General features: G+C 39.9%; 7 protein-coding genes across 7 annotated transcripts; 5 read left to right on the top strand and 2 right to left on the bottom strand.

Annotated features, from left to right (window-relative positions):
* Positions 1 to 1,707: 1,707 nt before the first annotated feature.
* On the top strand, positions 1,708 to 2,962 carry LOC142964596 (transmembrane protein 233-like). Its single transcript, XM_076104992.1, has 3 exons — positions 1,708 to 1,866; positions 2,695 to 2,829; positions 2,930 to 2,962. Exons 1-3 carry the CDS (start codon positions 1,708 to 1,710, stop codon positions 2,960 to 2,962), a joined length of 327 nt encoding a protein of 108 aa, XP_075961107.1.
* A 2,552-nt stretch (positions 2,963 to 5,514) lies between these two features.
* prkab1b (protein kinase, AMP-activated, beta 1 non-catalytic subunit, b) lies at positions 5,515 to 8,987 on the top strand. The gene is made up of 8 exons (XM_076104827.1): positions 5,515 to 5,896; positions 6,122 to 6,261; positions 6,827 to 6,996; positions 7,092 to 7,185; positions 7,345 to 7,459; positions 7,744 to 7,877; positions 7,996 to 8,064; positions 8,732 to 8,987. The coding sequence occupies exons 2-8, from the start codon at positions 6,139 to 6,141 to the stop codon at positions 8,807 to 8,809; spliced, it is 783 nt and encodes a 260-aa protein (XP_075960942.1). The 5' UTR covers positions 5,515 to 5,896; positions 6,122 to 6,138; the 3' UTR covers positions 8,810 to 8,987.
* Positions 8,988 to 9,390: 403 nt separating this feature from the next.
* LOC142964490 (phospholipase A2, minor isoenzyme-like) lies at positions 9,391 to 10,558 on the bottom strand. Its single transcript, XM_076104830.1, has 4 exons — positions 10,519 to 10,558; positions 10,172 to 10,328; positions 9,967 to 10,094; positions 9,391 to 9,515 (listed from the first exon to the last, which is right to left on the bottom strand). Exons 1-4 carry the CDS (start codon positions 10,556 to 10,558, stop codon positions 9,391 to 9,393), a joined length of 450 nt encoding a protein of 149 aa, XP_075960945.1.
* Positions 10,559 to 12,367: 1,809 nt separating this feature from the next.
* Positions 12,368 to 14,894, top strand: LOC142964488 (phospholipase A2-like). The gene is made up of 3 exons (XM_076104828.1): positions 12,368 to 13,773; positions 14,344 to 14,477; positions 14,622 to 14,894. Exons 1-3 carry the CDS (start codon positions 13,574 to 13,576, stop codon positions 14,738 to 14,740), a joined length of 453 nt encoding a protein of 150 aa, XP_075960943.1. The 5' UTR covers positions 12,368 to 13,573; the 3' UTR covers positions 14,741 to 14,894.
* Positions 14,895 to 14,961: 67 nt separating this feature from the next.
* On the bottom strand, positions 14,962 to 16,243 carry LOC142964595 (C-type lectin lectoxin-Phi1-like). Its single transcript, XM_076104990.1, has 6 exons — positions 16,165 to 16,243; positions 15,994 to 16,077; positions 15,827 to 15,913; positions 15,474 to 15,613; positions 15,210 to 15,325; positions 14,962 to 15,115 (listed from the first exon to the last, which is right to left on the bottom strand). The coding sequence occupies exons 1-6, from the start codon at positions 16,241 to 16,243 to the stop codon at positions 14,962 to 14,964; spliced, it is 660 nt and encodes a 219-aa protein (XP_075961105.1).
* Positions 16,244 to 17,867: 1,624 nt separating this feature from the next.
* Positions 17,868 to 19,420, top strand: cox6a1 (cytochrome c oxidase subunit 6A1). Its single transcript, XM_076104442.1, has 3 exons — positions 17,868 to 17,987; positions 18,870 to 19,012; positions 19,111 to 19,420. The coding sequence occupies exons 1-3, from the start codon at positions 17,879 to 17,881 to the stop codon at positions 19,198 to 19,200; spliced, it is 342 nt and encodes a 113-aa protein (XP_075960557.1). The 5' UTR covers positions 17,868 to 17,878; the 3' UTR covers positions 19,201 to 19,420.
* A 1,820-nt stretch (positions 19,421 to 21,240) lies between these two features.
* On the top strand, positions 21,241 to 25,341 carry LOC142964384 (uncharacterized). Its single transcript, XM_076104681.1, has 7 exons — positions 21,241 to 21,573; positions 21,687 to 21,861; positions 21,995 to 22,065; positions 22,146 to 22,316; positions 22,395 to 22,492; positions 23,087 to 23,152; positions 23,238 to 25,341. Exons 1-7 carry the CDS (start codon positions 21,558 to 21,560, stop codon positions 23,379 to 23,381), a joined length of 741 nt encoding a protein of 246 aa, XP_075960796.1. The 5' UTR covers positions 21,241 to 21,557; the 3' UTR covers positions 23,382 to 25,341.
* Positions 25,342 to 25,663: the final 322 nt, after the last annotated feature.

The following is a 25,663-nucleotide window of genomic DNA, read 5'->3' as shown; positions in this document are numbered from 1 at the left end:
TTAAAAACTGCCTCAGAGTTGAAACACTTTGAGTTCAGGGGAAGAGAGGCTGAGTCTGGAACAACACTTTACTTTTGGGGATATATGGGTGTGAGTTAAAAAAACAAAAAAAAAAACATGCTGAATTCTTACTTTGTCATATTGTTGTTTTAACTGTGATGTTCAACATGCTATGATTGTTTGTGAAGGAAGATGAAGGAGTAGTGTGCAGGAGCAGTCATGCACAGTTAACACTGTTGTGACTGATCTGCTCTGCAGGTTGCGTTGATGTTTGCGTGAGCGTGTCATATGGTTTTATACACATTGGTTTCCAATGTGCCATGTGCTGTTTATTTTTTTTGGGGGGGGGGGGGTACCTCAGTTGCAAATGTGAAATTTTAATCTGACTTTTTTATTATTACATTAACATCTACGTCAAAGTGAGGATGATTGAACCTTTTAGAAAGGTGGCTTTTCCAACAAGAAAGGGGGGGGGGGGGGGGTCTTATTAACTCTTGTTTACCTGTCAACCCCCCCCCACCCCTCGCACCCCCAATCCATCACTGCATATCCACTGGAAGTCACAGACTGTAGCAATGTGACAGCTATTTTTAGACCAAAACAATTATGTTCAGAGCTACTAGGACGTTGCACTGGCCGATCACGATAAAATGTGTTTTCCTTCGAATGTTAGCTTAAGAACAAAGCACTCTTCATCTACAAAGTACCAGGTTTTACATTTTGATACACTTGCTCACACTGCTGTGGCCTACCAGGGTAGGTCATACTTTGATGCTGTTTTCACTGAAAAATAACAATCTTGTCAACACTGTAACATTTTCTGATTTTCTTTTTCCTGTCATGTTTATTCCTTTGAAAAAAAAACTTTTTAAAATTCCTAATAAATTATTTTAAAACATTCCATATATGTGTACTGTTTTTTCTTCTTCTTTTGAACGTGAGAACAGAAATGCAAATTTGGCGAAAAGAATGTGTGTCTCATTTATAAAGCTCAAGCTATGTTTTTTGTCCAACAAATTTTGGGCATCATTCTTCATCAGCATTGTGCTGTGTGGTCCTCTGCAGTCAGGATAATCTGAGCTTCGTACAAGGTGAGAGGCTTTCACACATTTTCACGTCACATATAACAAACAAAATGAGGAAACCTCATTTCACTACTGATGCGTTTTTCCTGCTTTGTATAATTGTATAACCGTATGTACACTGTGAAGAGAACAGTTTTGCTATTCTAATACATTCACTTGAGAACTACCAAACCATTTGTAATATATACTATGACCGTGCACTAAATGAATACAAATGTACTCAATTACTATATATTTTCTGTACAAATACTACTAGTTTGTGGAAAATTATAAATTTGTACTAAATTGATATGCATCTTTACTAAATTACTATAACATTGTAAGTTACTATATATTTTCTAAGCTATAAAACTGTCTATAAAAATGTCTCTCAATCCTAAAGTGTTCCAGTCCTTTTCTTGTTTCTACGCAACACCAGCATTCACTCAGTCTGTCTTTCTTCAGTCTGCTCAGACTTTTCGGGCCTCTGATTCCCTCTCATATCTCTCTGCTGGCTGATTTCTCTCTTCCATCATCACTGCTCCACTGCCTCCCCTCCCTCGCCTCCACCTCCACTCTCCCAGTGTCTCAGCCCCGTGCCTCGCCTCTCTGCTTTTACTATCTCGGGGGACGTCCGCCGGTCATGACCACCAAGTCCTCACTAGACGGGAGCGCTGACTACCTGAAATGCGGGATGGCTCAGGAGATTCCCCCTCTGAGGAACTATCTCTGTCTCACCATGTTCACCTGTTTCTGTCCTGCATGGCCCATCAATATTGTGGCGCTGATCTTCTCTGTGCTGGTAAGTTATACAATGCTGAAAGCTTCTTGACATGCTTGGTTCCTATTTATGGATATTTACAGAATAACATAATTTAAGTGATTTTCTTTAATGAGTTTCAGTTATCTGCAGGCAGCACATAAAGATCATATAACATGCGTCATGTCACATGGATAAGTAGATTAGAGATTAGTGTAGTCTGGATATATTGTACATTAACACTTAACTGCCATGTTTGTCTGTCTGTCTACTGATCAAGCAGCAAACGTGATGTATTGCTATTACAGACAACTTCATCCACTCCTCAAAGTGCCAAACCATGTTTATAACTGTGTAATGTATTGTTCTACACAACGAATTTACCCCATCTGTGTTTCAATGAGAGGAACATATTTTGGTAAATATTCCGCATTTGCCGTGAAGCCACAAAGTTTAAAGAAGCGTCAGATGGGAGCAACTCGTTTACATTTGTCTCAAGTCTTTGAGCCGTCTGAGGGGAGACGGGTGTGTTGAGTCATCGTGCCGACAGCAGCTGTTGCATCTCTGTAGCTGTGAGTAACAAGATGAGGGACAGCAATCTACTGTTTCTCATTGCTAAGGATATTAGCATCAATACGAATATGAATTAGACATGACAAGAAAGGCAGGTGCAAGGAGAGACATTTGGTTGGAATTCAGAATCATTTGCTCGCTAAATGTCCAGCACAGATTCCCATAAAAGACACATGCCTTGGTCATGTGTAGCATGCTATCCATGTATATCGCCTTATTGACACTGAAGGTGTTTCTTCAGCACAGTACAAGCCTTTTCATAACGAATCTTGAATTCCCCTGTCACTCACCCTATAGGCTCAAAAGAGCTATGAGGAAGAGGACTATGAGGGCTCCAAGCGGCTGGGTCGGAAAGCTCTCCACCTGGGGATTGTTTCTTTTGCCATTGGCCTTGTGATCATCACTGCGTACACTGTTGTGCACTTTACCACGGTATGAATGCAGCAGATACTATATGGTGCACAAATTAACAAAAGGATAGAGAGATTTCAAGTATCCTTTTCCTCCACAGCATGTGGTGTGACCTCTTGAGGAGGAAGAGGAGGTGGAAGTGGAGAAGAGGTGATGGAGAGATCAGCTCCACGGGATGCAGAGCAGCTCTGCTTGGCTTCTATCATCAACAACTCTGGAAGTTTTGCAAGAGCTGGCAGAGTCTCCCTGTACTGCTGAATACATCTTTGTTTCAGCTATTTTGCAAATGATATTTCAATAACACTTTTTACAATTTTTGTAAATGAAAATTGAAAGGAATTATGCCATATGACATATGCACAAGACCCTAACTGTACTCTTTTTTAGACTTCTGTAACTAAAGGCCTTTAATGAACTGTTATACATTCCATTATATCTTCACTGTTTAACCGATTACTGATTGTGATCTAACACGGTGAAATATTGGTCTGCTTTAACTGCTTTAAATGTTGTGGACATAAAATGTAAAATAAAAACTTTTACACAAAATGAAATTTGGTATGGTAAATAAACCCAAACTGTAAATACAATATGATTGAAAATGAGTTTCATTCGAAATCTATTACTGACACTGATACAAACTAGTTTCATATTTATCAGGGCATCAATGCAATGTTATAACATCACTGGTAGAACCAACAAATACAGCAACAATGTGGTGAAATACTGTCCAACAGTAGTGGACCAAAATGGCCCTAGTTGACAGCCATCTTTGACACCTGTTGCAATTCAATGAGTGTGAGGTATCGTTTACTCTGATATGTAATATTAACACTGTAACAAGGCTAAAAATAAGAGCATACTCTTTCAGCTATGCAGGGATCCAGCACACAAATTACAGAGAAAATAAAAGTTGAATCACCAACACATCACGGTGGAGGATTTTGTTCATCCCGTGATGCTGGAAGCACCTGCACTAAAAGTGTCTGATGCATCTTTTTCTCTGTTGTTGTGATCAGCACCTGAAAACTGTAGCAGTCTGAATGGTGCCATCCATGTTCAGCAAAGGACGGTTCATAAATGTATGGTACCAAAACACTTTTACCTAAAGATTGATGATCAGCTGCGTGGTTGTACTGTTGGACTGCAGCCATGTGTCTTACCCACCTGCTAGTGAGCTGGATGAGACGACAGGGAAAGCTGCTGGTTGGGTGCGGTAAAGTCCAAAAAAATGTCGTGAGGATGAACTGAAAATGTCAGGCAGAGGAGCCTAACCTGCCAAATCACCAACATCCACCAGATGAACTTTTCTTGCATTTTGAGGGAGAGGTACAGAGAATCTGAGAAGCCTTTCAAAGCCTCCTTTGCTGAGGTGGCTGCTTGGAGTTGTGGCTTGAAGTTCACAGGGGCAACTCAAGAACTTGTTGATGGACACCAGCTGAAGAAGGAGGTCCTCTTAGCTTAGTGAGGCCTCTGTGACTCCCTCTGCCAAACACACAGATAGCCAGAACATGGGAGGCGGGGCCTTGTTCTGTGACCTTCACTGAGGACAGAGATGTGGAGTTAAGCTGCATCCCATTTACCTTGGAAATCGGAAGTTGGAGCTGTGAATGACATCACACCTGAGTCGGACAACTTGATGGGGTTTGCCTCAGCCGGGTTAGCCGTTGTTAGCCTTGGTTAGCAATACCAGTTGATAACAATGCAGTATGCTGGTATTTTGCGTATATAAACACCGTAGTAAATTGTCCACGGATAGAAGTTGGACAGGACTGTATGTATGTCTGATTTAATGCGACAGAAATAAGACAGAAGTGCTAATAAACACTCAGTGCATAACACTGAAATACTGCTGACTGTTTTTATTATCAGTGTGTACAGTTATAGGCTTTAGACATGTGAATCACATGAAACAGGATAGCCGTGAGAACGCCTCAGATAAATAAGTGTGATATGGCTCAAGGACACTCCCCTGCTGAGCAGCAGAACTCTTAAAAGGCTCTACTGATAGCGGTCTGCTTCACAGGCCTCTCACTGATCTATACGTCGGAATATGTAAATAATAATTTAAATTATACATTTTAATACACCTCAACACATCTTTGTGTGGCCAAGATGTGTTTGAGGCATTTTTAAATTATTTTTGACAGAATGTAATTCTGGCTGTACGTGTTTGAATAATTTGTAGAGGCCTGAAGATCTCATGTTATCCAATAATAAATTAATAATAATATAATAAAAAAATTTAAATCTAAAGAATAAAACTAATTTTGTAAAACAAATGTTTTGTTTTTTCTTTTTCGCTTTCTTATCCTGTTAATTCAGATTTACTGAGTGGCCCTTTGCACGGCTGCTACCCCCAGGTTGGGAACCACTGATTTACTACAACACCCTTTTGATATTTTCAAGAATACTCGTCATATGAATCTTTTGTTTTTATTTTTTTTCTATCTGATTCAGATCATAAATAAACCAGTATTGTTCTTATCTGAATTTTATATACAGGACGTGCAGTAAATGTAACTTGGCCTATTTGTTGAAAATCACCAAACCCACTGACAGCTTTGATGTTATTTTATGATTAAAAACTCGTATATCTGTTTTTGAAATTATGCAATTCACTTGTAAACCATCTGCTAACGTTACCACAAAATAGCTGGCAACAATCGGGTTAAACAAAAGCTCGCTGAGCTCGAGGACAGGAGGCGGAAGAGGTGTGTTTTCTTCACGACACGCACACAAACGCGCACACACCGAGGTTTCCCTTAAATGGCGAAAACGCACAAAGTACAGCTGACCTCGGGAGATTAGAAGAATAACTAGTGGTAGGTAAAAGGAAACAGAAAGAACATAAACAAAACAAGTGACTGCTCGTCTGGTGCTCGTCTGCGGGACGGTGAACTCTGCTCCGCCTCATGGTTGTGCTTCGAGTCCGAGAGGGAAACTTCTGCCGTTCAGAGACGAAAACAACAACGATAAGAGCACCGGGACGTTTGTACATCCAGGAACCCAAAACAGATGTGCACGAGACCAGAGACCTCCGTTTGATAAGACCACATCCAACCAAACCTCCCCTGGGAAGACTTAGGTGGGTTTTTTTCATTACCATAGGCTTTTTACTGCTGGTACATAAAATGAAACCTATGAATCACCCGCGAAATATGCTGGTTAACTCGGGTATTTCAGAGGATCATTGGACTTGCAGTCATCCGGGGCTCCTGGTGGTACTGACGTGATTTGACGTGTGTGTGTGTGTGTGTGTGTGTGTGTGTCTGTGTGTGTGTGTGTGTGTGTGTGTGTGTGTGTCTTGCAGTGTTTGATGCCACCAGGATGGGGAACAGCAGCAGCGACAGGTCCAGTGGGGGTCAGGGTGAGAGAGGGAAAGAGGCAAGCGCCACCATCCTGATAGACAACTCAGAGGACGGAGACCTTTTCCAGAGAGAAGACACAAAGGTAAGAAACAGAGATGGGGTGTTGGACCAGGTCGCACTTAAGTTGCTCACACAGTGACTTGAGAGTTGACTTGCAGAAAAGTGACTTGTGAGCATCTCTAGGTTTGAGACTTTTCGTATGCTTTAGTAAAACTGTTAGCATAAAATTGGGCAAAATTGCAGGTGGGAATGCATAAGTTATAACAAATATAATAAAAATATTGATGAATGAAATATCACTCATTATGTTGTGAACGCTGCTGTATTAATACATGATTTTATACAACTCTAAGACATATCATTTTGAAATAGTTAAATGCAGTAAATAAAAAATGGCTGCATATATACAGGATTTGCAAAATATCTGTCATAGATGCACAGGCGAGGCCATACATAGCCTACTGTATGTACAGGCAAAGTCATACATTATGTATATAAATCATATGTGGAATCATTAAAACTATTCCAGTCCTCAGCTTTCTCTCAGCCGGCCGTTCGGTCAGGAAGTGTTGTGTTGTGGAACAGTGGCAGAGGTTGAAGGTGCATTTATTAACATGGCAACAATACCTTTATATCATGCTCTACAGGCTCCTGAGGAAATACAGGAATTTCTGGCCTGGCAGCATGACCTGGAGAGTGATAACAAAAGTCCAACCCAGGACAGACCCACTATGTTCAGGTGGCCGGGGGCCGCCAAGGAAGTTTTTGTGTCCGGCTCCTTTAACAACTGGGCCACCAAGATCCCTCTCAACAAAAGGTAGTTTGACTCATGCAGAATGCATCACCAGACTGTACATCCTGCATCTGTGTGTACTGATGGAGATGTAACACGCAAATGTCTTTTAAACCCAGTCAGAAAAACTTCGTGGCTATTGTGGACCTGCCAGAGGGAGAGCACCAGTACAAGTTCTGTGTAGACGGTCAGTGGACCTTGGATCCTACTGGGGTGAGTGAAAGCTTAAGTTTTAGAGATCATCCACCTTTTTATATAATATATAATGATAATATATATGACCAATGTGCTTGTATTTTTCCATTGTGGTAGAAATGCCTACTCCACACTCACGAGCGTCAGTATCAAATTTCTGTTTACACTCTCTCCCAGGCCGTGGTGACGTCTAAAACTGGCTCAGTTAATAATGTCATCCAGGTGAAGACAACTGACTTTGAAGTCTTTGACGCTCTCAGGATCGACTCGGAGGATACTGCTGACATCTCGGGTACTGGCATTCATCATGAACTACTTTCAGACTGCCCAGATATTATTGAAGAGAGTTTTAATTAACTTTAAATATTAGAACGTGTGCCATATTAAAACAAATGACTTGTGGGGAAACTTAATCTGGTGCAGTAAAGCCAATGATCATAGTAAAGTTAACTATAACATTTTTGAGCAATTACTTTTTTAGAGTAGATTGTATTCGTCAATGACATTTGCTAATGCATGAACCTTGAGGAATTCTTTATACCACATTCTTTTGATTTTGTGTTCATTCTTCCCCAGACTTGTCCAGTTCCCCTCCCGGCCCCTACCTACAGGATGCATATGTGACCAAGCCAGAGGACAAGATCAAGAATCCTCCCTACCTACCTCCCCACCTGCTGCAAGTGCTGCTCAACAAGGACACGGGTATTTCTGTAAGTACGGGCTGAATGCTGGAATACACGCTCGTCTCAGTGGTGCACAGCACTTTAGAAACCTGTTATGACAGCATGCAATGTAGTCAAACTCATCCTCTCTCTACATCCTCATCAGTGTGACCCAACGCTGCTTCCAGAACCCAACCATGTGATGCTCAATCACCTGTACGCCCTCTCCATCAAGGTAACAGATCCTCCTGTAGCAGATATGTTTTTTTATTCATTATGTTTTCAGGTTGTCCGGTCCATGCTCGTCTACGTGATATCTCAGGAAGGCCTGGAGGGAATTTCTTTATTCAGTTGCATCAGTTGTCAAAGATAACTGTGACCTTACAAAGCACATTTTTGGCCATAACTCAAGAATTTATATGCTAATTATGACAATTTCACACAAATGTCTAATAGGATAAAATGATGAAGTGACTTTTTTGGACAGACACTGATATAAACTGCAACATGTCGTGTTGGTGGAGGCATACAACCGCGAGGCGGTAATTCTAGTTTATGGCTGTCACTCAGGCGGAAATTATGGATCAACTTCATCTGTCTGAGAGACAAAATATCTTCGACAACACTAAATGGATTTTGTTCAAACTGATGGGAAATGATGTGCTGCATGTCATGCATACGACATACAACATGCATAAAATGTTGGTCAACAAATATCTGTTCCGTCTTTTGAACGCACATAAATTCTCTTTATCTTCTAAAACGTATTATTTAATGACTTTCCCTTATTTTCTGTGGTAAAGCAAACTATTTTTAGGTCAAACAATTTCTGCTTGAACGGTGTAAACTTCAGCTATATACCCCATTTTTATCAAAATACTCTTCGTGTCGTTGTTTTTCAGGACGGCGTGATGGTCCTCAGTGCAACGCACCGATACAAAAAGAAATATGTGACCACACTTCTCTACAAGCCAGTATAATCCACAGAGCTATGATGCAGCCTCTTATTTTATAATTCATCTGTTGTACACAGCTGCTGCTCGCATTGTTTTGTTAAAACTACAACTAATTATCTTCATGATATCAATTCAAAACATTTGATACATCTGTTTTACCATCCTGTAATCTCATAATCTAATAAAATGTATTTAAAGTTGCTGCACAATGTATGTTAATTCATGATCCATAACTACAACCTAAAGCTTTCCTTCTTATAACACATGATGCGTAAGTGGAAACCTGCCTCGAGTGTTGCTTTACATATTTAAGTGAACAGAAATTGTGGCTGGAAAAATATAATGGTGCGATAAGCACTACTGCAACCTGTGCTACACAAGCTCTCCATATGTGGGCAAACAGACTCAAGGACAAGCAGAGGCTGGAATTCAACTGAAATGACTCACACTGAGAATCTCACTTGCCTATTTTATTTCAAACTAATGCTATTGTACAAAATCAAACTTCTTTTACATCTGGTTTTGTGTACAAATTACAGAGAAATTAGAAAAGAAATAGGTTAGAAATCCAACCCTTTCTTGTGTGTTTTTGTGGATTGGATAACTCAGTCGACACAGTGGACTTTGGGATCCAGGTTTTTGTTTTCAGGGTTGTATGCAGTCTGAGCAAAGCAGTGAGCCGCCACCCGATCACACTCGCACACGGCAGCCTGACACTTTTTGTTGGTAGCTGCGGAGACAGAGTTGAGTCAGGAAATTGACAGATAGCTGGTCAATAATAACGTAACATGAAGCTCCCTCTCACATTATCGGTAAGTACTAGTGTGCAAGTGCTCTGCAGTATAGGGAAGCATTTGTTTGCAGTTAGGTACTCCCAACTGTGAATCAAACCTCATTCCCCGGCTGCATAATACCTATGTATAGCTGTCTAAATACAGTTGTATGTACAGTACACACAGGGCCACAGATGCAGCCTTGTTTAATCTTCTATACAGTACAGCTACAGTCAGTGCTGTTCTTTTAACCAGCCAATGAAATCCACCCAAAAACCTTGATTTATAAAATCAAGGTTTTTTGTTAACAGTGTCGTTGCAGAATGTCACCAAAAATTCACTGAAAATATGTCAAATTTGATGTCTAAATGAGTTGGACAAGCCATCATAGTGGGGTCACAGTCTTACCCGAGCAGGTCACTTGTTGATTTGAACAGGTGAAATCATAGACAAGAACATAGGGCAGGTCCACAATAGCCGTGCATCCAGGAGCCTTTCTGCTTGCTCTATAGCATTTATCATGAACTTCACAGCACCTAAGAATACAGGAGACCTCAAGTTACTTTCATTCTTAAATTGATGAAAACAAAATTGGGCAATGTTTGCATCCTACATGTCCACTTCATCCACAGGGCTTCCCTTTCCTCCGAAGCCGCACCAGCAGCCGTAATCGTTGTATCGTAGAGCGTTTATGCCAGGCTGAGCGCATTGGATCATAGTCGCAAACTGCCATAAGGCCTTGGGCAGCTGCGCACCACTGGCTGTACAAGCTGGTGAAGAAATGTGAGGCAGACAAATAAGAACACATGATGGATAAATCAGAAAAGGCATATCTTTAAAAGAACGGTTATGAATGCTCAGTTATGAATTGAGCGATAAAGACAATTTCACAAACAGCACATGTTCACAATGTGTGCTATTTTCAGGAGTTATACATATTGACAGCTTGTTCAAGCTTACCAGTGAGAAGTAGCAGCAGCAGAGGAGCTGTCAGATTCATGGCTGCAGTCAGAAGAACATACATTTTGGTGCAGCCTGTTCTTATATAACAGGAGGTGAGAGACAAGTAGAGATAAGAGAGAGTGACAAGAGGGTGGGAGCTTTAAGTGAGGAGCTACTTGTTCTAAAGTTTCTACTTGAGAATTGCGTTTACCTCAGCCTGTATTTAACACCTTATTTTACAGGTGTGACAGTAAAACATATAATCAGTTTTGTGTTTTCTCTTCTTAGACCCAGCTATCTCGAAGGAGAAGCAGTCAAAAGCAAGAGCAAACAAGAAGACTGACAGCTTTAAGCTTTGTTCTCACAAAATCCCTTTTATTCGACATCTTCATTGAACTGATTCCGTCTTCAGCATCACCTTTAGTGAACCTGGAACAGCATTTTACAACTTCCACTAGTGCCTTGATACTGAATGTCACTGCCCATCAGCTGTCCGATCACAGATGAAGCCTGATTGATATTCGGTCAATATAGGAGCAATCATTTTCCAAATCTTGTTCAAGTTTGGGCTTTCTCAGCTAGATGCCAAATCGTATAGCTAAAGCTATAGGAATGATAATAACAATAGTAGTAGTAATAATAATAACAACAATAATAATATTAATTATTATTATTATGATCCTGTTGGCAGCTTACCGTTCAGGTAAATAAGATAAAATATCCACAGGAAATACAACAAGACAAGGTAGACAAGGAGTCATTTATTTTCCCCTCACAGGTTAGGCAGGACATTTGTTATAATTTCCTTTTGATCTTTTTACATATATTCTTTAAATATCCTAATCAAATATTCCCTGATCTATTTGGTCTTTCCTTTTGGTTCACTCTGTCCTCACTCATGTTTGCTTTTACCTTCTCTAAACAGGAGTTAAATTTAAAATAAGTTTCCAACACACAGCTGTGTAAATAGCTAGCACTTCCCAAGACTTTCCACTGCACATTGCCCAAGCTGGGTCACTTTAGGATAATACAACGATATACACAAGAAACATGACACAAACTATGATAATAATGAACCAAACATGTATGTAACAAGCATGAGTGTGTGTCTGTCTGTATATGTTTGTGTATGCATGCTGTTTATGTTGCATAATGGATAGTGTATAGAGTAAGAGATTGGGTGACTCTTAGCCATTGGCCAAAAAGGACCCCCCCCCCCCTCAAGGTCAGGAGTCAATATAGGTGTTAAGTTCCCCGATTAAAGTCTAGGGGATGAGGGGAGTAACAAAGTAAATAACCCAGGGAAAAAGATTCATGGGCAACAGATGAATAATCAAAAAACAATTTGTTAACGAAAAGATGCTCACAAAGGCAACAACGGAAAACTACACTCAAGTGAAATACACTGCCATACGCACAAACACTAAATTCCACTCCCTGATATTTACAAGCAGCCATTTACACTCACAGTGTTTCACGTGCTTCTATGGAAACATGTTTGTATTTGTGACAGTGTGTCTACTGTCTGGACAACAACACACAGTACTGGTTAAAGTTAATTTATCAGGTGAGAGGAGTATTTACACCAAAACTATCCTTTCATTGAAACGTGTTCACCTGCTGCTCAGGCATTTAAGACCTATTTAGCTATGCTGCAACTATTAGATAGACTGCTGTGATATTTGCTGCATATAGATCTCTAGAGGATAAGATCTATGACTTTTCCTCTCGTGCCATCATCAGGTCATAATTTAAATTCTTCCAATACTTTGGTTCATGACCAAATCCCTGCTATCAGCCTGAACTGTACTTTGTGTTAAATGCTGATTAGCAAATGTTAGCATGCTATCATGCAAAACTATGATGGTGAACCTTGTAAATAGTACCTGCTAAATGACAGCATGTTAGCATTTAGCTCAGCTGAGCCTAAGTACAGTCACGCAAAGCTGCTGGTATGGCTGTAGACTCCTGTTAAATGTGCAGTGGCCCAACACAGAACATGGATGCTTCCTGGTAGCTTACATAAATGTATTTTTTAACATTATAATTTGTGTAAAATTATTCAGCAACCAACAAGAAGACTTTGCTGCAAATCATTTAATAATATTTAACTACACTGAACACAACTTTTATTCCCTTCTGTCCCTAAATGTAGTAAATGATCAAGTGTGTATATTCTACAAGGGACACAAAGATGATTCTAGTGTTTGTGCTTTCATTGTATGACAGGTGACCACTGAGCCAAACTCGAAAGATATTTACTTTTTTGTCTCACCCATCACAATGCACCTGTAATGCTGAAACCCTGAACATTATGATCTTCTTTTGTACAAAACACACCTGTATAACCGACCTCAGAACAACATTCAGACGGATGAGAATAATGTTATCTATTATGGGCTCCCCAATATACCACAACTAATTTGATATTTTTTTGTGTGCATGTGGTGGCATATCCTTTAATCTGCACTGTCTAATCAAAGTAATGAGATACTGGAGAGAAACAAAGATGTTCTCAGACTGAACAGCAGGAGGCAGCATTGGTAAGTTTAGCTTCAGATGCACAAACCGGTCCTGTGTTAAGATCTGTTAATGGATTGGCACCGCTGTAAACAAAAAGGATAATGTTCAAGTCAACAAGATCAGAATTATTAAAGGGCCATTCCACTATTTTTACACCTGAGATTCAGTTTACCCGTCATGAGGAGTACTAGTCAGCTTGAGGTGAAAACTGTTGTGAAAAACACACGCGCGCACACACACACACACACAGAGCTTGAACTCTGCTTCTGTGTGGCTCTCCCGGCCTTTCCACCACCATGGCACTAATTGGTGATTGGACCCAGCCCGTTCGCTCACAAGCTGCAGCTGCTGGGGTGAGATAGAGAGAGACTATAAGGCTTTAGCTTCACATTCCACATCGTCACCTGCAAGATGCTTCTGATTCACTCCATGCTCAGCCTGTTGCTCAGCCACACGGGAGTCCGTGAGTACTCAGAAGTAGAAAACCTCCCAGGATGACTTTGAGAGTTATGCATGTCTTATTGATTGGCATCAGGGATATTTTTATGTCATGGTGGTTTTGAGATGGGAACTAGCTTTGTCTGAGATGTCTCCATTGTGTCCCCTAGTGCTGCATAGAAAACATTTGTTGCAGTTCAGGGCGATGATAATCTGCGCTCAACATGACAGCTGGCCGGTATTTGACTATGCTGACTATGGCTGCTACTGTGGGCTGGGAGGCTCTGGCACACCTGTAGATGATGTTGACAGGTAATGCTGATCTATTTCTTATTTAAAAGGTTGAATTGCAATAAGACAAAAAAAACACATTTTCTGACTTGCCTCTAATGGTGTCGTTGCAAGCAACAGTTTTTTAGTTGTGTACAAAGGTTGTCAAATATATTCCTGAGACTCCTGCAGTCATTCCAAGACAATGGAGGTGGATTGAATTTAGTTTGACACAAATGTATTTACTTGTTCCAGCTTCTTGAATGTGAATATACTGTCTGTTTAATTGTTAGTCTTCTTCTCTTCATCTTTATCTGTGTTTCTATTTGAACAAATGTAGAACTGGACGTGTGTGTTCTTTCAGAGGCCGTGTAAATATGATGACATCCCTTTTAAAACAAATTTGTAGAAAATCTGGATCTTCTGTGATTGTACGCTGAATATCTTTAGAGTCTTTGGACAAGATGATACCTCCTTGTCAAAGACATTTTTCAGTATTTGACATTTTATAGATCTCCTAAAAGTCAAGGAACTATGAAACGGCAGGTTATTTGCTTCATCGCGATGTGACGAAGGTGGTGTAATCACCTTTATGCTTTCTGTATGTTGCAGATGCTGTGAGGTCCACGACCAGTGCTACGGTGATGCCATGCAACACGACGATTGCGTGCCAGTCCTGGACAACCCCGACACTAAAGTATACAGCTACAGGTGTGACGAGGTCAACAAGACCTCCACCTGCCTGAGTGAGCGTTCAACAACACTTCCAATGAAATCTTTAATATTAGAGTTGTCAGTATGTGGATGAGGGACAAAAATTGTGTGGGTTGCCCTGTTTTCTTTTCTTCTTCCTCACTCGACTGCTGCTCTTTTCTGTCGTTGTTATTTAGATGACAACGATCCCTGTGAGAAGTTCATCTGTGAGTGTGACAGGAATGCAGCCATGTGCTTTGCCGAGGCCGACTATAATGAAGGAAATAACCACCTTCCCAGTGAGCGCTGCACGTAAGCCGAAGGACTCGGGGAGAAGTGTAGAGTGTCTCTAATAAAAGCAACTGTACTCAGTTACTGTTTTATTGTTCAACAAAGACCTCACACGTGTATTGTATATGCAACTTTTATCCATTTCGTGACTCTGAAAATGAATAAATGGATATTTTAAAACATAATTTCCATCGGTGTTTATTTGAGCCATTATTTTATGTCATGTTTGTAAAGGTTCACTGGCTCTCACGCTCTTGTCTCACAGATGTAACGATACGGCAGATTACAGTCTGCATCGTTCCACATCTTGCGTTTGCGTCTCTCAGAAGCATGAATCTGCCCACAGTCTTCTCCGGTCTCTCTGTAGTCCCAGTTGTCAGGCTGACCGTTATCCCAGAACCTAAACACAAACGGTGAAAGGATAAGAAACGATTAATATGCTACTTATAATTGAACTTGCCAAAACATTATTCTATTTTTTTTTTATAGCTTACGTTGGGGTTGAATTGAAGTCTGTTCCATCCACCCAGCTCCAGTGTCCCTCATGTTCTCGCTCCACCAGTCCAATCCAATAGCTATATTTGATATCAACTACTCCTGAAATGTAGTCCTAGGAATCAAAAGTAGCAACAGGTTGTTTGAGGCCTTTGTTTATTCTGAGACAGGGTGTGCTCCTGATCAGAGTCCTGTATTCAGTTGCAGGAAGATGACGCAGTTTAAAATGTATGGAACCAAACTGATGTAAACTTGAACCTCACCAGTTCCACAACATCATTCACAACCACTAAGTGTCCTCTGTGTTTTTGGCACTGCTCCTCTGCTTTGCTCCAGGTCACGGTTGTGGTGGATAGCACGTAGCAGCTTGTCTGGAAAGACACCCAGCCATCCCTACATGCTCCTGGTTTGATGAGGGTCAAGACAGCATGATTAGGGAGGGGGGGGAAGTGAATTTTGATATTAAAGGATTCAGTGTTTACCTCTGACTGAGACAAGTCTCGATAAGGGGACCTCCTGCACAGATGTTGCACCTTAAATTTGGAAACAAAACAAAAGCTGTAATGAGGGCATCGATTGAACATCATTAAAACCAGACCTGAAAACATTTCCTGACCTGAACTGGACAATGAGGTTGTTCCTCCATTGCTGATTCTCTCAAGGCTGAGTTTGACATCAGTTATTTCCTTATTTAACTGGGCGACTTTAAGATACAAAAAAATGGTTGTATGATAAGACGAAGAATGTGAGTTGGCTACATGAAAACTGAGTTTAAAGTCGTACATTTTATCCCAATGACCATCAGCAGAATCAACAGCAGCAGCACCAGGACTCCATAGAGGACACAAACCACTATCTTCTTCATACCTGCAGACACTAACATACATTTATTCATAGTTTAAGGTGACATCTGACATTATTGGATCAAAATTGGAAGACTTGTACATGTCATACCGGTTTGTAAAGTCGTCTTGTGCTCTCCGGGGACAGAACTGTTATCAATCGACCCAAACTCGTGATACTGAGACTCCATTACTGAAAACAAGCAGATTCTCTTGGAAAATAGATTTTTTTTTTAGACTTTTTAATTGTTAGTAAAAAAAACATGTCCAACTCTGTTGCTCTCATTTGTAAAATGAAAAACTAAGTTGATAAAGTATTCAGTCCATAGTCTTGGCAAATAAGAGGTCAACCAAATCTCCCTTGTTTGTTTTCAAGCCCAATATGTTAACTATTAACGGCTCCATACACAAAAGTGATTTCTGCCGTTATATACTGTATGATACACAAACGGGTTCGAATACATGCAGCTAATTTTACTAAATGTTTTGCTAAATTTAAATTATGATATAAAATGATTGTCTTCATTGATATCCTGACTATTCAGTGTATAATTGATGGTGTTATTTGTACATGCATGACACAGAGATTAATGCACATTTCTACACAGTTATGGATCAATATAAACGAAAAGAATGACTGCAAAGTAATTTCAAGAACAAACAAAGTGAACATTAATCACTTACCTTCATCAACCAGAATATCTCAGAATCGTTCTGGTTGGACTCTGATCATGAGATCACACAAAGTCCTCCCCTTTAAAGAGAAACACTTTAAACACACGATTTTGAATGTAATCATTCAGTTATAATTTGTCTACGGTCACAAAATAAAACAGGAAATAAGAGTTTGTTCTGTTTTGTATGATGTGTGAGATGATTTCCTGATGTGTAGGTAATTAAGGAGAAAAGACCAAGAGAATTTTGGGGATATGACAATTGTGACACCAACATTACACAAAATAATTTCCTTCCTATTGTCATTGTAAGTTTGAGTTACCACTATGTATCCCTGTGAGTGAAAACCAGCTTCCCCATACCTTAGAACTTGTTTTACTTGTGACTTTATACAAAGCAATGTCTTCTTGCAATCTTTTATCTATGAGGTACATTTCATTCAAAGAGTGGTTTCCCCTTCACATACTGTTTTATTTGGATTGGTTTCAGAGGCCCGGAGAAGTATTCAGTGTACAGTATGTAAGCAAAAATATAAAAAAATATCCCCAAAATTAACATAAAACTATTTGGTGTAATTGGTGAGTCCTTGTGAGACGTGGAACTATTGCTTTAGAATATGCAGTGGAAACTTCACATTTTGTTCGATAGAGATTATTCATACAGATCACCTCAAGTCGAGGACACAAACAAGTCAAATAACTTTGCATCAGTGTCTCTTACTACCAGACTCTTTAATCCCCACTCATCTAAGAGGACCAAAACAACTATGGACTATATGTCAATCACCTTTTTTTGGTACTGTTCTGCCTTGTGTTATAAAGCACAAACTGTACATACTATCTACTGTCTCAGGACAAAAGACACTTTGACCACCATCAAAATTGAATTTGTGAATTTTATATTAATTGCAACCTACTTCAGTGACTATTTTCTAAACAACTTTACAAGTGAGACTCATTATTGCACTGCATTGCCTTGTGGTGATTAAAAAAAAAAAACAGAACAACAGCAAACTTGAACTGAGTTTATCTACTGAGTTGCTGTAGTTCACAGTCTCACCGCTTGGTGGCTTAGTGGAGCTGTCTGACTTCCACGTGACACTTCTAATCAATATGACTTCCTTCCGGTCTCTGAGCTTCTCAGAAAGGAAAATGGCGGCTGTCGGACGCGTCTCTCAAATGTTGGTACGGTCTTATTTGACCCAGACCCGGCGTCAGCTCTCTGCCGCTGCTGCTGCTGGCGGACACAGCGAGCAAGCAGGTAATTGTAGCGCGACATTTTAATCCCCTAATTGTAGTCAATGTCATTCATTTTTTACCTAACTTGTGATGTTTTGACAGTGACCTTGCTGAGCTAACATTAGCTGGTTCAGCATTAGCAATAGCTTTTGAATCCTTGAGCCGACAACACGTAGAAGAAGCGGCTCAAAATATTGTCTTTCTGACCTAAAGACGTTGTAATGTCAGCCTGCCACTTCATTGAAACATCCACTTGACTGGTGCAGTCTTAATGTAGTTTAAATTAACTTAAGTTCGTTCTTTATATGGCTTGGAAGTGGAGCAGGGTCACGAACGATGTGTCCTGTGAGCTAAAGCGCAACTACATGGTCCTATCAGGTCAAGAGACACTCGAAATTTAAATATACAATTATATTAATATTACTCATTATAATTAATCAAAAAGTAATAACATTTACCATTTATTCCCCATTGATGTGTATTTTGATGGAAATGATTGCTGGAACTGATGGAAGAACTTGTTATTAAATGATTATGTGACTTTTCTTTAGTTATACAGGAAATATTTAGCATCACACATTGCTGTCTTTTGCTGTCAGTAGAAAGTGTACTGCCTCGTAGCGTCCAGAGATATAAGCTGGTGGCATTCCACATTTTAACTGTGGTAAAGCACACACTCTGGGTAGTAGTGTGAGGTCACCTATCTAACATTTATGTTTAACATTAAGTAATGACAGATTTGGTGGGTGCAGTTTTAGTACGTAATGAAACTTCACTTTCATATGTCCTAAAGAAAGTGTCTTTTGTCTTAAAAGCACATTTATCACTCATGTTTCGTGTGATTGGATTTCGGATTGCTTTTTTTTTTTTTGTCAAACTAATCATTATTGTCCGTCTCTTCCAGCCAAGACATGGAAGATCCTCTCTTTCGTGGTTGCCCTCCCTGGTGTTGCAGTGTGCATGTTGAACATGTACCTCAAAGAGCAGCAGCATTCCCATGAACAGCCAGAGTTTGTCCCTTACTCCCACCTTCGCATTCGCAGCAAGGTCTGACTTCATGCAACATCAATTATTCACATTAAAAAATGCCACACTTGCCTATATTTTTACTGGATTATGTGTTGCATTCATTTTTTTTCTTACAGCGTTTCCCTTGGGGAGATGGCAACAAATCCCTTTTCCACAATGCACACTTGAATGCTCTTCCTGCCGGCTATGAGGGCCACGATGAGTAAAACCCTTCCTCCAGACCTCCTAACGGGCACGGGGACCAGTCCTCCTTCAGCGGTTGTTACTGGACCATACTTCTATTTACAGTTTACTCTTCACTTTTGTTGTGTTTACCTCTGTGCTCTCAACATGGGGCACCCGAACCAACAGTTCCTTTACTCTGGACCATCAACATGTCAGACTGATCCTGAATTAACATAAATAAAGTAACTAATATTACCTCAATTCATGTTTTATTTCTTTTGTGTTGTTCACCATCAATGTATTTAAGCACAGGAAACAATTTTTAGAGGTCCCAGCAGTAACAACATAGGTGTAAATAATAAATAAATAAATGAAGGATGGTTGAACTCTGCCATAGCTTACTGAGAACATTAACACAATGGAGCCATAGTAAATATTATTTGAAACACCTGCAGCTTTCCAATCTCACTTTCTATTTAAAGGTGCAATATACAGGATTCAGATCCTTAATATAGCAGCAAACAAGAATTTGCTAATTAAAGATTAGTTCAGTAATGTCTCCCTCTATGTTTGTGTGTTGTTATCCAAGCTTCTCCTTCTTTTGTTGACATAGCCGGGCAGGCTGTGCACACTTTTAGTGCATGTTCGTCGATGTGAGGAGGCCCCACTGGCTCCCACGGCTGCTGCTCTGCAGTACGGTGGCGGTTACAGCTTTAGAGGCAATAGAAATGCTGTAATTGTGTGTGTGTGTAGCACCTTTTAATTTATTAGCTATTTAAAGCCCCTCCTGACCCTTCGTTCACATATGGCTGATTTGGCCTCGAGGAGTGAAAACGTGTATATGCTATGATTGACATCTCCCTCCCTCACACCTGTGAAGGTGGGAAACATTTCACCTAATCGTTTTTATAAATGTAAATGGCATACAGTAATGCGACAGAATTACCAGCCTTTGAATTCATGTGCCTTTTCACAATTGAGTGTTAAATGTTTATACATAGCTGCATACACTGATTAAAGCTCGTCTATAAATGTTAAATTCTGGAGAAATAAAAGGCTGAGGCTGAAAGTTAAATTGGAAATAAAGTGAATTTAAATTAATATCCATTCATATTCTCCATAAACAAGCTCTAAAAACACTTGATAAAAATCACTATCACTGCAATATTCTCACCAAACACCATACCCTGAGCTGGGAGAACATCATTAAATTCACTGATCTGTGTCTGGTTTTTAAAGTTTTACATGGTATGGCCCTGCCTCCACTTAGTGATTTTATTAAACAAAGCACTCAAAGCAGCAGACTCACTAGATCTGCTTCAAGAGGTGATTGTGTCATTCCACATAGGTCAAGCTCGTTTAGTAAATCTACGTTCTCTGTGAAGGCAGCTCACTGGTGGAATGCTCTGCCACCACACATACGCACACAAAACACGTACAAAACATTCAAGCATAACTTCAAGGAATGGCTTGTTGCCAATCAGGTGTGCAAGCATTGACGTGCTGTCTGTCCTGCCTGCTTGTTTCGCCTATATGTGCATTTGTCTTGTTCAGTGTTGCTATTTTCCATTTTTTTTGATGTGTATGTTATGTGCTTCAGTGTTATATATGTGCTTGTCCTGTAGGTGAGTCTGTTCTGCGTGACGCATGCTGAAACCTGTTATGTCTGCTCTGCTTTAATGTCGTACACTTTTCTTTTGCTGTGTATTGGTTTTGTCTATACGTTGCTGTCCGTTTCTCTATGAATTTAATTCCGTTTCAATTTGAGATTTTGTTATTTTAGGCTGCCTTGAAACATCTGGCCGGGGACAGCAGATGGAAATTAGCCTCTCTGGCTCACTTACAGTGCTGTTGATTAGTGTGCATTGTCCCTGAAAAATACATAAATAAATAAATAATCAAACACAGTGGAGTTACAGTTGTGAAATATGCACATATCTGGGTATTATATCCTTCATTTATGTTTTACTTATGTTATTTCACATAACGTTATTTATTGCATTTACACGAGATGTCTCGTGTGGAACAATGGTAAATATCTAGTAGGATGATGTAGACCTGTTTCACGTGACTTGCTCTTTGTTACAGACTCCACCTCTTTCACGTGAACGCGCCTTAAGCCGAATTAGAAAATCCTGGGTTAACAAAGCTAGCTGATAACTAGCTTCATAACACCGGTTGTCTTTAATCCGTTTCCGTCGCATGGACAGTTATTGATTAATGTTGAAGCGTGCCTTGACTAAACTGCACTATTTATTACGATCGGGTTTATTCCGTGTGAAGACCGTGGGTAACGATTTGATTACTAAATCGAGCATTGAATCATCTCGGATAACTGCGCGCACCCGCTCGGTCACAAGGGAAAAGCAATCGCACGCCGAAACCCGGATCATTATAAATGAACACAGACAGAGGTGAGGAGACCTTGTTCATGATCTCATCTCGTAAAATATACAGAAACAATAATCATTCAGACTCGCAAACATGTATATTTACAGGTCCTTTATTTTTGTGTGTTTTTTAATAGATATCCAGATGATGAGAAAACAGGAGAGGGCACATTTCTTCAGCTCTAAAGAGCAGGAACTCATTTTGAAGTTGTATGAAGAAGAGCGAGAGATATTGACAGCCAAATCAAACACTACCAGTGCCTCTAAACTGAGAGAAGAAGCCTGGCAGAGAATTGCTGATAAAATAAACGTGTAAGAAGATTTATTTACATAAGTGTGTCTCATTAAACCTGTTTTAAAATATTTGTCACTCTAATATTTGGACTTTCCAATAATTTCACCATCACTGACACATAACCATTTATTATTTTTCACGACTTCCCAGGGTAACGGACAGCGGCTACAAAAGGTCGTGGCAGCAAGTGAAAGTCAAACATAAAAATATAGTGCAAACAGGTAACCTTGTTCGTGCACGTCTACATCTTCATAATAATGTCCAGGGGAGTTTTTCACCTCTCAGGTCTGTGCTCATTCAGCAAAAAGAAGACAGGTCGAGGTGATGAGGAATGAAGGGGGGTCGCCAATGCCGTCGCTGACTTCTGCAGAGGAGGATGTGCTACAGCACAAAGACAACAGGCTGCGAGTGGAGGTCCTAGGAGGTGCTTGTATTGAGCCACTGACTGGATCTGACAGCTCATTTATTAGTGGTACGTGAACTTGTAGTCTGATTGAAACTTGAAAGAATTTCCCCTTGTCTAACTCCATGTTGGGCCCCACCCATACAGTCTCAGGCCATCCTGTCCTCCTCTTGCCTGTAACAAAGACTGAACCAGAGAGCCTGAGCAGTGATGAGACAGACGTCAGTGACACTCATTTTGAAGGGGTAAGTGCTGCTGAACATGTTTCATTTTTTAGCAGCCCTGTCTCCTAAAAATAACGTTCCCATACAACCAAATTGTAAATCAATCACAAATAGGTTTGAAATGAGTCAGCGTAGGGAGGAGGGTGGGTCAGAAAAACCCAGGGGGCTTCTGTTTGTGTGTACTTTTGTTTCCTAAATGTGCAGTTTAACTTATTTACTTCATGCATTCAACTTTACCTCTTCTATTTGTATGTGTTTTTATTATGTGTGATTAGTTATGAGTGGTTTTTATCTTGTGTGTCTTGCGCTGTGTTTTTTATTGGTACTGCGTCAGATCAAATCGCCCCTCTGGGACAAATAAAGGTCTTGAACTTGAACTAAATAACTATTAGTTAGTAGTTACAAATAAGTAGTTTTGTACCTTTTTTTTTTTCTTCATTTACATTATTGACCATGTGTTTCAAACTGCAACCATAATCTGGGAGAAAACAACGTTTCTCTGGAAAGTAATTGAGAGTGCAGTTTAGTTCCATGCGTAATTTTATTGGAGACAGGTTTTTTTTTTTTAGGCATTTGTCTTTTGAACACTTACCATATAGAAGTTATTTTTTGTAGGATGTGCACAGCTTCCAGGAGAGGGATAACTCAGCTTGTGCTAAAATCGGTGGAAGAAGTGCTGTGGTGAGTTTTGTTTCAGTGGTGGGTTATGGTAGTGACAAAGAATAAAAACATTATGAGCTCATGTGTTGTTTCATTTCTTTTGCAGAGGCAGACAGAAGATATAAAAACCCTTTACTGCTGCTACCTCAAGAAGGAGATAGAGAACCGTGACCAACAGATGGCATACAGAGCACTTAAAATGAGGAAGATGGAGAAAGAAATGTTATTACTCGATAAGCAGCTGCTGTGACCATGCAAAGAAATGCTAATGTTTTATCCCACTATTATATGTTAAAACAATGTTTTATTTATTCCTGGTCTGACAGTTGTAATACATTGCGTCAGTCACATAATTTGTTTTATAAACTCGGAGGAGTTAACTGCAATGTCTTTTGTGTGTCGTACCCTTTCTTATTGTTGCGGTATTGCACTGTGCAACTCTACACATGCAGCAGCACACAGGGCCGACTAGCGCAGTCAGCAGATGTTGACAGTATTGGAATCTTCCCTTTAGTTGACAACATGTTATTTCAATCCCGAAATTGTCTCGGCAAGAGTTGCCACAAGGTGGGCTTAAGGCCCGGTGAGACTTCAGGGCAGTATCATGAAGATGTGGAGGCGCTGTGGAGCCTCTGTGTAAACCCTGTTCCCAAGAAGAATTTCATTATCAATGAAATGACTGTGCATTGACACACTAACTGTACTCCAGCAGATTGGATTTAAAAATTGATCAATTAAACAATGAATGACTTCAATACGGGGAACCTATATCCACATCCGAAGAGTACTTTAGGAACTGTTTATTTCATATTTGGTTGCAAATCCTTTGTTGTGACTTTTTTCGTGAAGTTTGGTCTTCAGCAAGTGAAACACATTCTCAGTTGGATTGAGATCAGGTAACTTGACTACTCAAGAACACTTTTTGGTTGCCTTGTGTGTGTGATTTAGACACATTGTGGAATCACAGATAATGTGGAACTAATTCCTGTGGCATACGGTACTTTATTCTTTGCATTAGAGATAACAAGTATTGCTCTAAATTATGAGGCTGCCTCTTCATTTACACCATGGAAGGTCTTTCTACATTCCTTCTTTAAATGCCTAGAGAAAATGTCATTGGTTCATATTCAGATAAATCTTTCTAATAAATGAGGAAAGTTGTTTGTGGTCCTTTTGTTGTTCAGACATACAATCAACATATATTTAAACCAACTGGTGAATCAGAAAACAAATCAAATATAAAACTTGTGATCTGTCTTCACTCTGATGTTAAACTCCAGTGACGCTGAGAATTGTATCCGTTTTGGTCTCCTAAGAATGTATTATTCCGTGTTCTGTTGTACTTAGTCCCACCCTCTCGTATTTCTTCTGGATGCAAAAAGCAAGACTGCAAAAGCAAAAAAACAAGATGGCGACGGCTAAAATATTGAACCCAAGGCTTCAAAATGGCACTCTACAAATGAGACATAGCCTGTCTGCAGTTAGAAAATGTTGGATGGACAGGTGGAAACCTGCTGCACGGAACCCTTTGAAGGTTCTGACTGAGATGGGCTAGATATCAAAAAAAAAAAAGGCATAACAAAATCATAATATAGTATGTCGGAAAATCACAGAATATTATAGAGAAAAAAAAATCATAAAAAGTGACAGAATAGTATGTCCAAAAAAAAAGCGATACAAAAGTCACATCATGGAGCAACGTTACAGTATTTGAGCGGTTGGTAAATGACAGAAATAGGACATCATGTGCTGTAAATTAAAACTGCGCCTAAACTAATGCTGAACATGTTACACATGCAGAGATTAATAACCGTAACAAACCATATGTAAGCAAGAGAAAATATATCAACAGAATCATGTATGAAGTCTGTAACGTTACAGGAACTTACAGAATCACAGCAAGAGAAACAGTAGCCATTTAACTGCCACCGGCTTCATTATTTGCTTAAACTCTTCAATCCTACACTGATTGTGAGTTTTGTGTTTCCCATCTGCCACTATGTTTTTCTTTCCTATGTTTGTTGTTCATGAGCCATGCTTGTCATTAAGTGCTCATTAACAGGTGGCGTTGATTTCCTCTGACTATAACAGCAGGAAAAGAAAAACAAAACGAGTTCAAACGTCCTGTTCCTTCTCACAATAAACTTTTATTTTTTGCCTTGCATCATCTGGTTGACTTTGACCGCTGGGTTATTTGTTTATTCGCACCAAACAACCAAAGACCTTAGTATAAACATGGACCCCCGTAAATAACGCCCCTGCTGCATGCAGAGCTCTGCACTCCTGCACGGAGGTTTGGGCAAATTCAAGATGGCGGGCTGCTTAGCGACTCATTGGGAACACAATTTTACCTCCAACGATTAAGATTGTATCTAGGATATAGATCCGAGTCCTGACTTCAGAATAGAGAGGAAACTTCTACAGATCTCTCCTGGTCAGTTGACTCCGGTTTGATCGCGCTTTAATCCGGCCACTGGCCGTCAACTTCTGAAGGCATCCTCAATCGAGCATTGAAAATAGGATTCACTATGG

This window comes from Anarhichas minor, unplaced genomic scaffold, assembly GCF_050575085.1.
Source record: "Anarhichas minor isolate MPS153535 unplaced genomic scaffold, ASM5057508v1 ptg000030l, whole genome shotgun sequence".
Lineage (NCBI taxonomy): Eukaryota > Metazoa > Chordata > Actinopteri > Perciformes > Anarhichadidae > Anarhichas > Anarhichas minor.
The sequence above is the reverse complement of the archived record's forward strand: the minus strand, read 5'-3'. Positions and strand labels throughout refer to the sequence as shown.